Genomic DNA, 13,215 nt, shown 5'->3' on the forward strand with positions numbered 1-13,215 from the left:
TCCTTGACCTCCAACCAGATCTCCCATCTTGGGCGAAATGTGCATGTAGCATGATGGGAAATATCCACTTCTCCTGAAGGTCACCCATTACAGTGAGATTGAAGGAGGCGAGAGACAGACAAGTTTTAGTGTGTCTTTATGGGTTCCGATTGTCCTCATGGGTTCTAGTATGCCCTTACACGTCAGTTTTTCCATGTTTTTATCCATATCCAATTTTCCTTTCCAAATGACACTCTAGTTAATTTAAAGTAAATTCAGGCTCGCACCAAATGCAAAGATAACAGCTTTGTATAAACTCCTCCACCAACTCTAGCAATTGCCTGAGAGTTCTATTCCTTAAAATGAGTCTCTTATTCTGTATCACTGTGGTTCTACTTTTTTGATTGTACCCTAACTGACACAAAACCTAAGAAGAAAAGATAAAGGAAATTATATTCATGACAATTGCTGAAAATTAAACCCAGATTTAAGATGTGAGATTTTTTAGGTGAAGTTGCCACATTAAATTATTATGGGACAAGTTTTCAAATTTAGACAACTTTGCACATGTTCTGTATGGTTGATACAAAATTAAAAAAATCAAGACTGAGAACGTATTACTAGAAAGTTAGTCTGGACATCTGTTCCTAAGCGACTTAAAAGGGGCTTCCAGACCACAGATTAAGCAACCACACAACTACCATTTCTGGTCTGGGATATGCAGGTGCATATTTCAGCTGGAGTTCTGCAGCAGGGAAGCTCTCTTTTTTCAAACCCTGGGGCTTTTGTTTAGCTTTTCCCATTACTTCAAGCACTGTGAGCTCCCAGAGAGCACAGAAATACTCTGCAGAATCTTCCAGCTGTAAGTCTGAAATGGTGAGGCTAATGGATTTACGAGGTTTCTGAAAATTTACAGAGTAGCGGCCATTCCTTGCATTCTGGCTAGAAGAAACCTGACCAATAAGGTAAATCATCTCTCCATTGGGAAGCAGCTTGTACCAAAACATGTAATAATAGCTCCAGGTTGTTCTATACTGACAGTTCAGGGTGACTGACTGTCCCAGTTGACCAGATATGTCTGGCTGGTCTTGAATAACTTTCTGCGCCACACCAGATCCTGTGGGGGGAAAAAATCAGGAAACAGAGCTGAAATAATGAACAAAATAATGTAGGAATTAGACTAATTTGGGGCCCAAAGAAAACCCAAATTGAAATCATAATAAGTATGCTTTTCTCCAACCCTCCCTTCCTCCCCAAGTCCCTGTGAAGCACCGTGTGCCTGGGGGCGGACCTTTCACCCTAAACACTCCTACCCTTGTTTGGAAGTATCCCTACCAGAGAAAGTGAAGGCCAGGAACACCCAGAGCAGACTGGAGAGCGGCATGAGGCATGGGTTCCCCTGCACAAATGTGCTGAGTCCTGCCTCAAGCTGAGAGTACAGTGTCTTTGGGTGCCTGGCAGCACATATACATACTACCCGGAACCTGTGTGACTCCCCACAACGGGAAGTGGGGTTTGTCATGTTCATAGCCCATGTGGTCTGTGCCATGTGTGAAGAAAGTTTGGCTCACCACAAACTTTATTTTGTCTACTTGTCTTTCCCTGTCAATTGAGTTAGGCAGATCTTGAAAAGGAGTACGGAAAAAAAACAATTAGTATTAATGGTATGAGCTGAGGGGAACTGAACTTTAAACAAGTTGACAAATATTGATAATCATTCAGTAAAGTAATTTTACCAGCTCATTTAAGATAGAATTTAGCATAGGATATGAACTCTTCTTGTAACTTACTTACTGGTCATTCATTTAGCCTATGCTTACCTTTCCTCCATTCAGAAACAATGTCTTTTTTAAAACACACAGGTTTTCAACTTTCTTGGTGAAAAGCTATCTTATCCAAAATAATTATTTTTTTTCTTAATTGGGTGTTAGGGCTCTATTTAGATTTTTTAGTAAATAAAATTACTTTAACATGAAATGAAGAAACATCAGTTCTTCTGACTTTCAGAATCTATTCATTTGTATGTGTTTTTATGAAACTGTAACAGGAATAAAATATAATTTTTCTGAAATCTGACACCGAATCTTATTTATTAGACTTTGAGGAGGATCAGGATATTCAGTCTTGTGCCTCTACAAGGAGAATTGAACTTATTAGATCATGTGCCCTAGAATTGTACTGATGCCACTCTGAAAGCTATAAGATATTGATGAAGAAAATTGAAGATAATGCAAATAAATATAAAGATATTTCATGTTCATGGGTTTTAAGAATTAACAATGTTGAAATGTCCTCTGAACCAGAGCAATCTACAGATTTAATGCAACCCCTTTCAAACTAGTTATGGCATTTTTCATGCAACTAGAACAAATAATCCTAAAATTTGTATAGAACCACAAATTATCACAAAAGACCACAAATTATCAAAGCAATTTTGAAAAAAAAAAAAAGAACAAAATTGAAGGTATCACACTCCTTGACATCAAAATATGCTTCAAAGGTGTTATAATCCAACATGTACATTGCTGGCCCAAACACAGAGATTCAGTCAATGGAACAGAATAGGGAGTCCAGATTTTAACCCTTGTATACATGGTCAATCAATCTACAACAAAGGAGGCAAGAATAAGCAATGGGGGAAAAACTGATTCTTTTACAAGTGGTGTTAGACAACTGGACAGCTACATGTTAAAGAATGAAATTAGAATATTTTCTCAGAGCATATACTAAAATAAACTCAAAATGGATTAGAGACTTAAATACATGACCTGAACTCATAAATTCTTAAAGGAAGTATAGGCAATATGTTTTATGACATTCATCTTTGCCATATTTTTGTATCTATTTCCTCAGGCAAGGACAAAAAAAAAAAAAAATAACACAGAAAATAGGACCTAATTAAATTATTTTGCACAGTGAAAGAAACCATTCACACACAAAAAAGGCAACCTATCAAATGGGAGAAGATATTTGGAAGTGATCAGTCAATAAGGGGTTAATGTCCAGAATATATAAAAAAACTTTTGCACACAATATCAAAACCACAGGCAGAGGACATGAATAGGCATTTTTCCAAAGAAACATACAGATGGCAAACAGACACATGAAAAGATATTCAACATCTCTAATCATCAGGTAAATGCAAATCAAAACCAAAATCACCTCACTCCTACCAGAATACTATCATGACAAAAATGAAAAATAATTGAGTATTGTCAAGGATGTGGAGAAAAGGGAAAACTTGTGCATTCTTGCTGGGAAAGTAAACTGATGTAGCCTCTATTTAAAACAGCATGAAGATTCCCCAAAATAATAAAAATATAACTACTATATGATTCGGGGTTTCCCAGTGGCTCAGCGATAAAGAAGCCAGCTTCAATGCAGGAGACACTTCAATTTTGATCCCTGGGTCAGGAAGATCCCCTGGAGTAGGAAATGGCAGCCCACTCCAGTATTCTTGCCGGGAAAATTTCCAGAGACAGAGGATCCTGGTGCTCTATGTTTCCATGAGATTGCAAAGAGTCAGACATGACTGCAATGACTTAGCATGCACATGCATTATATGATTCATCAATTCCATTCCTGGGTATCTATCAGAAGAAAACAAAAACACTAATTCAAAAATATGTATGCACCCAAATGTTCACTGCAGCATTATTTCCAATAGTGAAGATATATAGAAACAACCTCAGTTTTCACTCATATGAATGGATCTAGTATATATATATGAGGGTGTGTGTGTGTGTATACAATGGAATATTACTAGCCATAAAAAAAGAATAAAATTTTGCCAGTAGGGACAGCATGATAGACCTGGAGGATATCACACTTACTGAAATGTCAGATAGAGAAAGACAAATACTGTATGCTTTCACTTTTATATGAAATCTAAAAAGCAAAACAAATTAACGAATATTACAAAACAGAAACAGACTCAGACATATAGGGAACAAACTACTGGTTACTGCAAGGGAAAGGATGGGTGTAGAGGTGAAATAGGTGGAGGGGATTAAGAGGTAGAAACCTCCACTTATAAAATAAATAAATTAAAACTATGTAATGTGCAGTGAAGGGGAAGAATCCACCCTGCCAAGAACTTGACTGTAGCCAGTGAAACTGATTTTAGACTTCTTGCATCCAGAACTGAAAGAGGATAAATTTGTTTCAAATGATCAATTTATGTATGAACACTGAACAAATATTTTCTGTTTGCTTTGCCCCAGTCATAGGATAAGATGTGACTATTTGCAATTTGCAAATGTGAATAATTGCAATTGTGAGTTATTTGTATTTGTATTTATGGTAAGGCAAATTTGAATATTCTTGAGACACCCAACTAAACTGGATAACATCTTTATTGGAGTTATTTTCTCTCCTTTTAGGTCCTTTCACTTTTTATCATTTTGGAGTCCAGCATATTGTGTTTAAATATTTACTTTAAATCTGTCGTCTTATCTAGATTCTCTCCTAACTACAAGTCAGAGGTTCTAGTGCAGAAGGAGATACAGGAGATATTCAGAAGGGAAAAGACCAAATCCCAAATTCGTTGGGGCAAAAAGTGTTTGTGGTTAAAACTGTACCAGTGTAGGTAAGGAATACTAAACAGTGCAGATACCTGGTAATGGCGTCACGGTGTGACTGAGGCTGGAGGAGGGGCTGAGCCCCGGGAGGGTTCCTGTAGAGGCCACAGGTGCCTGGGGAGCACCGTACTGCGCAGCACAGATGTAAGTGCCCGAGTCTGTGGTCCGCGAAGAGGAAACTGCAGTGAGCTGCGGTGTTCTGTAGGGACTGTCATGGCGTTTAATCTTCCATCCTGCTCTGTCCCTGAAGGAATGTAAAACAGACGGATGAGGCGGCCCCCGGGGTTCTCATGGAACCACTACACACTGTCTGCGAGGGTAGAGAAATTACATCGCAGAGTAGAGCTGGCTCCCTCCTGTAGACTCAGGGCTGGGGTACTCTGCTCCACATCCACCCCTCTCACACCTGAGGAGAAAGAACAGTCGTAGGAGAGGGTCACAGTAGTATAGTGTAAGTCACTCAGTCATGTCCCACTCTTTGTGACCCCATGGACTATATACAGTTCATGGAATTCTCCAGGCCAGAATACTGCAGTGGGTAGCCTTTCCCTTCTCCAGGGGATCTACCCAACCCAGGGATCCAACCCACATCTCCCGCATTGCAGGTGATTCTTTACCAGCTGAGCCACAGGGCTCCTGCAAAACCCTGAACGTGTCCTCAGAAAGAGAAATTAAGGAATCAATATCATTCACCATTGCAACAAAAAGAATAACATATCTAGGAATAAACCTATTTAAGGAAACAAAATACCTGTATTCAGAAAACTATAAGATACTGATGAAAGAAATTAAAGATGATGTAAACAGATGGAGAGATATTCCATGTTCCTGGGTGGGAATAATCAATATTGTGAAATGACTATACTACCAAATGCAATCTATGGATTCAACGTGATACCTATGAAGTTACCAATGGCTTTTTTTCACAGAACTAGAACAAAAAATTTCACAATTCATATGGAAACACAAAAGACCCTGAATAGCCAAAGCAGTCTTGGGAAAGAAGAATGGAGCTGGAGGAATTAACCTTCCTGACTTCACACTATACTACAAAGCTACAGTCATCAAGACAGTATGGTACTGGCAGAAAAACAGACCAGTGGAAAAAGATAGAGAACCCAGAGATAAACCCACACACCCATGGTACCTTATTTTTGACAGAGGAGGCAAGAATATACAATGGGGCAAAGACAGCTTCTTCAATAAGTGGTGGTGGGAAAACTTGACAGCAATGTACAAAAGAATGGAATTAGATCATTACCTAAAGCTATACACAAAGATAAACTCAAAATGGATTAAATACCTAAATATATGACCAGAAACTATTAAACTCTTAGAGGAGAACATAGGCAGAACACTCGATGACATAAATCAAAGCAAGATCTATGACCCACCTCCTAGAGTAATGGAAATAAAAACAAAAATAAACAATTGGGACCTAATTAAACTTAAAAGCTTTTTCACAACAAAGGAAACTACAAGCAAGGTGAAAAGACAACCCTCAGAATGGGAGAAAGTAATAGCAAGGGAAACAACTGATAAAGAATTAATTTCCAAAATATACAAGAAGCTCATACAACTCAACAACAACAACAACAACAAAAAACCCTATCAAAAAGTGGGAAAGGGACCTGAAGAGACATTTCTCCAAAGAAGACATACAGAGGGCTAACAAGCACATGAAAAGATGCCCAACATCACTCATTATCAGAGAAATGCAAATCAAAACTACAATGAGATACCACCCCACACCAGTCAGAATGGCCATCATCAAAAAGTCTACAAACAATAAATGCTGGAGAGCATATGGAGAAAAGGGAATGCTCTTGCATTGCTGGTGGAAATGTAAATTGATACAGCCACTATGGAAGAAGGTATGGAGACTCCTTAAAAAGCTAGGAATAAAACCACCGCATGACCCAGAAATCCCACTCCTAGGCATATACCCTGAGGAAACCAAAATTGAAGAAGACACATGTACCCCAATGTTCACTGCAGCTCTGTTTATAATAGCTAGAACATGGAAGCAACCTAGATGTCCATCGACAGGTGAATGGATAAAGAAGCTGGTACATATATACAATGGAATACTACTCAGCCATAAAAAGATATGCATTTGAATCTGTTCTAATGAGGTGGACGAAACTAGAGCCCATTGTATAAAGTAAGTCAGAAAGACAGATATAAATATTGTATACTGACACATATATATGGAATCTGAAGAGATGGCACTGATGAATTTATTTTCAGGGTAGCAGTGGAGAAACAGACACAGAGAACAGACCTATGGACAAGGCAGGAGAAGAGGAGGGAGAAGGGGAGGTGTATGGAAAGAGTCACATAGGGACGGACAGCATCGTGTGTGAGAGAGGGCCAGCGGGAGTGCGCTGTGAGACTCAGAGCAGGGCTGAGGGCGCAGGAGCTCAGACGGGGGCTCTGAGACGGGCCGGGGGCGGGCGGGAGGGAGACGGGAGGAGGTCTGGGAGGGGGGACATGGGTGTACTATGGCTGATTCTTGTTGCTATGAAAGAAAACCACACAATTCTGTAAGGCAATTATCCTTCAATTAAAAAAATTAAAAATAATAAAAAGAATGATATCTATCATCTTTAGATCTTACAAGGAATAGGTGGCAAAAAAAAAATAAGATTTGCTGCTGGAGAGGCACATATAGGTTTGTGGGAATATTAAATATTTTTTAAGATGAGAAAGCTTGAATATTTTAAATGCTGGGAGGGAATTAGCAAGAAAATCTTGAAGAGTCAGACGAAAGTTTGTATGATCAGTGGGCTGAAGTGCCAGAGAATTCAGACAGAATAATGTGGGTAAAGCATTTGGGCAGAGGGGTACCATTTCAAAGTAAGAGAGACACCTTTTTTATTATTATGGGAGAGAACGTAAACTATATGTGTAAAACAGGAATGTTTTACCTAGGATGCAGAAAGTTGAGGAGGATTCATTTAATGATACGAATTGTCTTTATTGTCACCTACCATGACTCATCAAATTTGGTCGGTTGGCTATTTTAGGAGAGTACAGAGTCAAAGGAGATATAAATGATATATTATAGAAACATGAAAAAGTTTTCATTCACCATTTCATTTACTATTGATGTTAAAAGCCACAAATATATGGAGGCAAACTTCAGTAAGACTGTATGATTCATATGGATGGATGGAGTAATTTTGTCTTCTAGGGATTATGGTTTAAGTACGTAAGAGTGGGAAGCATAGACATGTGTTGGTTTGAGGGATGTAATGAGGTTAAGGTGTCCTCAAGGGTTGCCATGTGGGAGGTTTCCAGTCCACCTGCATATCCACTTCACAAACCAGCTTTCGTTCATCAGTGCACATGTCAAAAGCACCCTGTGGTCAAGCTGTGACTCATCTGCTGAATGTTCCTTGTATGTCAGGAACAGTAATAACAGGTGAGATTAAAGAATAGTGTGGAACGGCCCCTATCCTTGAGGAACTTGTACTAGTAAAGTGTCAAAAACCAAACAATATTCATAACATTTTAAATATTGCTTTTGCAAAATTGTGTACAAAATACTAAAAGAGGAAGAAGACAAATAAATATAAGGTGTAAAATCTTTTATAAAGTAAATGTGACATTTACTGAGTCCTGAAGTTTGAGTAGGCTTTTGCAAACTTGAGAAAAGAATAATATATATGAGAAGAAAATATTAAAATGAGTTCATTATGTCTGATGTTTAGAAATCTTGGGGTAGTGGTGGGGATGAGGATGAAAACTTCCTGGAAGTAATACTGTAGATGGCCACAGAAACCTTGATTTTCATTTGTGGGTCATCGTGAGCTACAGAAGGTCTTGAAATAGAATAGCAATCTAATCCAAATGTGTGTTTTAGAATGATTACTTTAGAGAGTTTGGAGTGGTAGGAGCTCATGGGTAAAGGATATATTTAAGAAGTTATTCCAACCAACTTGGTGAGAGATTATGAGAACCTGAACCAGGATAGTAACAAGGCAACTAAAAAGAGGTGGTTGAATGTGAGAGATATTTAGAAGACAGGATTGATGTGACTTCATGTATCAGTCAACTTTGGCTAGCATAAGACTTAGTACAAAGAACCTCACAATCTCAGTGGCTCACAGGAACAAGTTTAATGAATGGTCCACTGTGTGTTACTTGTGGGTCAGCTGCCATCCCAACACGGTGGCTTTGCTCTTGCACACAAGGGGATTCAGGTCTGCTCCCATGAGTTGTCTCTTCATTCTGAAACTTGTGTCTGCTTCACATTATGGAATAAAACCTGAAAGGACAACCACTATCTGGTATGTGCAGGGAAGAAACAAAAGAAGGCATATCATGTAAATATATTTAGTTTTAACTAGGATATAAATACCCACTCACAGTTTATTGGTCAAACATGGTCACATTGTTATGTCCAAAGTCCACAGTGTGGTGAAGTATCGGAAATACACTCTGGCTAAAGGTTAGCATAGCAAGAGTGAGAGAGAACAAGTAGTCAACAAACAATATATACTATTGCTTTTGGGCTTTCCAGGTGGCACAGTGGTAAATAATCTGCTTGCCAATGCAGGAGATGCAAAAGACGTTGGTTCAATCCCTGGGTCAGGAAGATCCCTTGGAGAATAAAATGGCAACCCACTCCACTATACTTGCCTGGAAAATTCCATGGACAGAGGAGCCTGGCTGGTTATAGTCCATGGGGTCACACATGCACACTTGGAAATGAGCTACATGAGAGTGAGCTTATAGGGCAGTCACAGGTTAACCATTCTAGGGAAAAGAAGATGTATTAACTTCCAATATTTAAGAAAGGTTTTTGTGAAGACCTAGATGAAATCAATAATAAAAATAACTTGCTTTTCCCATTTTTCTCTTTTGTTCTTTTTGTAAAATTTGAAGAACATGCCTTAAGTGAATTAGTTGCTCACAGTAACAATCTCTTGTATAAGATCTTGTCCCGTTTATCAGAGCAGATGGTTCAGTTCTGGTGATGAAGTCTTTATGGCTGCTAAGTTTCCAGGTTCACACTCAAATACTTGGCTCACAAAGTCATAATAGTGAGAGATTTGTGATTTAAAAAAAATTATTTTAGCTATCATGTAATTTTCTTCAAGTGCATGTGACTACATGATAGAGAAAACTAGAGGGCTAGAGCCCACCATATCAAAACATGTCACCTTATACTTGAAATTCAGAAGTGAAATCTTTCCCTCCAAAATACTCAGCAACCAAAAACATTTTGGCTGCTGACTTACAGCTATTCAGAATGGTCCAGAATCTTGCTGAAAAGCCATATACTTTGAATCTTTATTTTCTTTCCCTGGGTGTCATAGCAGTCTCCAAATGAGCCAGACTGGACTCATTTTTCCATATGCTATCTTTTGAACACTGTCCTGTGGCTCCTTTCTTTCTTGTAACTACCCCAGTATACAAGTAACAAAACTAAGGTTAAAATATTTATTAACTTCTTTTTGCTGTAATTCAGTTGAGTTGGAATATGCCTATACCTACCTTCTTAAATGCCTTTATATTGCTTTACTTACCAGGGGTTATTTCTACTTTCTAGGTTATGATTATAATTGAATTACATACATACTCAAAGAGTTTTGCATAATACATGCTGCATAGTACATACAATACCAGAGAAACACCAAGAAAAAGTTGAAGAGGGTAGACAGGGTAGGAAATTAGAAAATGACTTGAGCTGTGCATAGTAAATATTTCTATGAGATGACGCTCATAGATTTTCTTTTTGCCTTTTACTTTCTGTATGAAAATTAACTTTTACAAAGTTATTCGACTTTACTTTTGTAAAGCTTTTTATTTTATATTCCCCTCGAGTAGGAAATGGCAAACCAACCCAGTATTCTTGCCTGGAAAATTTCATGGACAGAGGAGCCTGGAAGGCTACAGTCCACGGGGTCACAAAGAGTCAGCACGACTGACTGACACATACAGCCAATCAACAATGTTGTGACAGTTTCAGGTGGACAGTAAAGGGACTCAGCCATACACATACACGTACCCATTCTCCCCCAAACGTCCCTCCCACATAACATTGAGCAGAGTTCCCTGTGCTATACAGTAGGATTTTGTTGGTTATCCATTTAATATATAGCAGTGTGTACGTGTTGATCCCAAACTCCCTAACCTTTCTCCTCATTCTTCCCCTCTGGCAACCATATGTTCATTCTCTAGGTCTGTGGATATGTTTCTGTTTTGTAAATAAGTTTATTTGTATCATTTCTGTTTAGATTCTGTATATAAGGGATGTCACACAATGTTTCTCCTTTTCTGTCTGATTTAGTTATCTCAGTTTGATAATCTCTAGGTCCATCCATGCTGCTGCAAATGGCATTTATTTCATTTGCTTTAATGGCTGGGTAATACTCCATTGTATACCTGTACAATATATTCTTTATCCATTCCTCTGTCAATGGGCATTTAGATTACTTCCATGTCTTGACTATTGTGAATAATGCAGTGAACATTGGAGTGCAGATATCTTTTTGGACCATTCTTTTTCCTCTGGGTATGTGCCATTTGCTTTAATGGCTGGGTAATACTCCATTGTATACCTGTACCATATATTCTTTATCCATTCCTCTGTCAATGGGCATTTAGATTACTTCCATGTCTTGACTATTGTGAATAATGCAGTGAACATTGGAGTGCAGATATCTTTTTGGACCATTCTTTTTCCTCTGGGTATGTGCCATTTGCTTTAATGGCTGGGTAATACTCCATTGTATACCTGTACCATATATTCTTTATCCATTCCTCTGTCAATGGGCATTTAGATTACTTCCATGTCTTGACTATTGTGAATAATGCAGTGAACATTGGAGTGCAGATATCTTTTTGGACCATTCTTTTTCCTCTGGGTATGTGCCATTTGCTTTAATGGCTGGGTAATACTCCATTGTATACCTGTACCATATATTCTTTATCCATTCCTCTGTCAATGGGCATTTAGATTACTTCCATGTCTTGACTATTGTGAATAATGCAGTGAACATTGGAGTGCAGATATCTTTTTGGACCATTCTTTTTCCTCTGGGTATGTGCCCAGGAGAGAGATTGCTGGATTATATAGGAACTCTAGTTTTAGTTTTTTGAGGAATTTCCATACTGTTTTCCACAGTGATTGCACCAGTTTACATTCCCGCCAACAGTGTAGAAGAGTTCCCTTTTCTCCACATCTTCTCCAATGTTTATTGTTTGCAGATTTTTTGGATGATGGCCATTCTGCCTGGTGTGAACTGATACTTCACTGTCATTTTGATTTGCATTTTCCTAGTAATTAGCAGTGTTGAGCATCTTTACACGTGTCTGTTGGCTATCTGCATGTCTTCTTTGGAGAAATTTCTATTTATGTCATATGCCCATTTTCCCACTGGGTTGTTTGTGGTTTTGTTATTGAGTCATATAAGCTGCTAGTATATCTTGGAAATTAAGCCCTTGTCCATCACAACATTTGCAAATATTTTCTCCTAGTCTGTAGCTTGGCTCTTTGTACTGTTTATGAATTCTTTTGCTGTACAAAAGCTTGTAAGTTTTATTAGGTCCCATCTGTTTATTTTTGCTTTTATTTCTATTGCCTTGGGAGACTGACCTGAAAAAACATTGGTGAGATTTATGTCAGAGAATGTTTTGCCTATGTTTTCTTCTAGGAGTTTTATAGTACTGTGTCTTATATTTAAGTATTTAAGCCACTTTGAGTTTATTTTTGTGTGTGGTGTGTGAGAGTATGTTCTAACAGCATTGATTTACATGCAGTTCTCCAACTTTCCCAATACCATTTGCTGAAGAGTGTCTATGTCATAATATGTAAACTGGGTTTCAGAGTAATACATTTGAGAGATGAGCATGGTTTGACCAAAGAAGTAGCAGTGAAAATGGCAGTGGTGGTTCAATTTGGCATTAATTTTTAAGATACGGCCAACTGGGTTTCTTTCTGGGTTAGATGTAAGCAGTGAGAAAACAATAAGAGTCAAAGATCACTAAGGTTACAGCAAGAGATGTGGACAGCACGGAGGTGCTCTCAGCTGTAAACGAGAGCTGGGGAAGGAGCGTGTTGGAGGACAGCTCAGAAGGCGAACGATCAGAAGGTTAGTGCTGCTCACATTGAACTGGGGCTTCCCAGGTGGCTCAGCGGTAAAGAACCTGCCTGCCCAGCAGGAGATATGGGTTTGATCCCTGGGTCAGGAAAATCTCCTGGAGAAGGAAATGGCAACCCACTGCAGTATTCTTGCCTGGGAAATCTCATGGACAAAGGAGCCTGGGGAACTGCCATCCATGGAGTTGTAAAAAGCTGGACATGACTTAGTGACTAAACAACAACAGCAACACATTAAATTAGAATCCTGACCCTTCAGAATGCTACGTCACCACGAAAAAGGAGACTATTCATTCAAGCCTGTTCCAGGTCGGGTCTTGCATAGATGTAGAACAAGGGACTCATTGAAAATCTTGTTTCTCCTCGGGACCACGCACTCCCCAGGACTCTGCTTCTCCTTCTGCTCACTTTCATCAGAGCAGAGACCTCTCTAAAACCAGGTCAGGCTGAGACCCTGAGTGTTTTAAGCTACAATGTCTGAGAAGGCTTTTGTTCAGCTCCCCTTGCAGACTCAGGCGCTGTGTCACACAGAGCACAGAAGTA

General features: G+C 38.8%; 1 gene segment (V, D, J or C); it reads right to left on the reverse strand.

The window, feature by feature from the left end:
- LOC122444225 overlaps positions 1–13,215 on the reverse strand; it is a 59,813-nt gene that overhangs the window by 15,455 nt on the left and 31,143 nt on the right. Inside the window, 1 exon segment of the V gene segment in view lies at positions 681–1,096. Coding sequence covers positions 681–1,096 — 416 coding nt within the window.

The sequence above is a fragment of the Cervus canadensis genome, chromosome 6 (genome assembly GCF_019320065.1).
Source record: "Cervus canadensis isolate Bull #8, Minnesota chromosome 6, ASM1932006v1, whole genome shotgun sequence".
Classification (NCBI taxonomy): domain Eukaryota; kingdom Metazoa; phylum Chordata; class Mammalia; order Artiodactyla; family Cervidae; genus Cervus; species Cervus canadensis.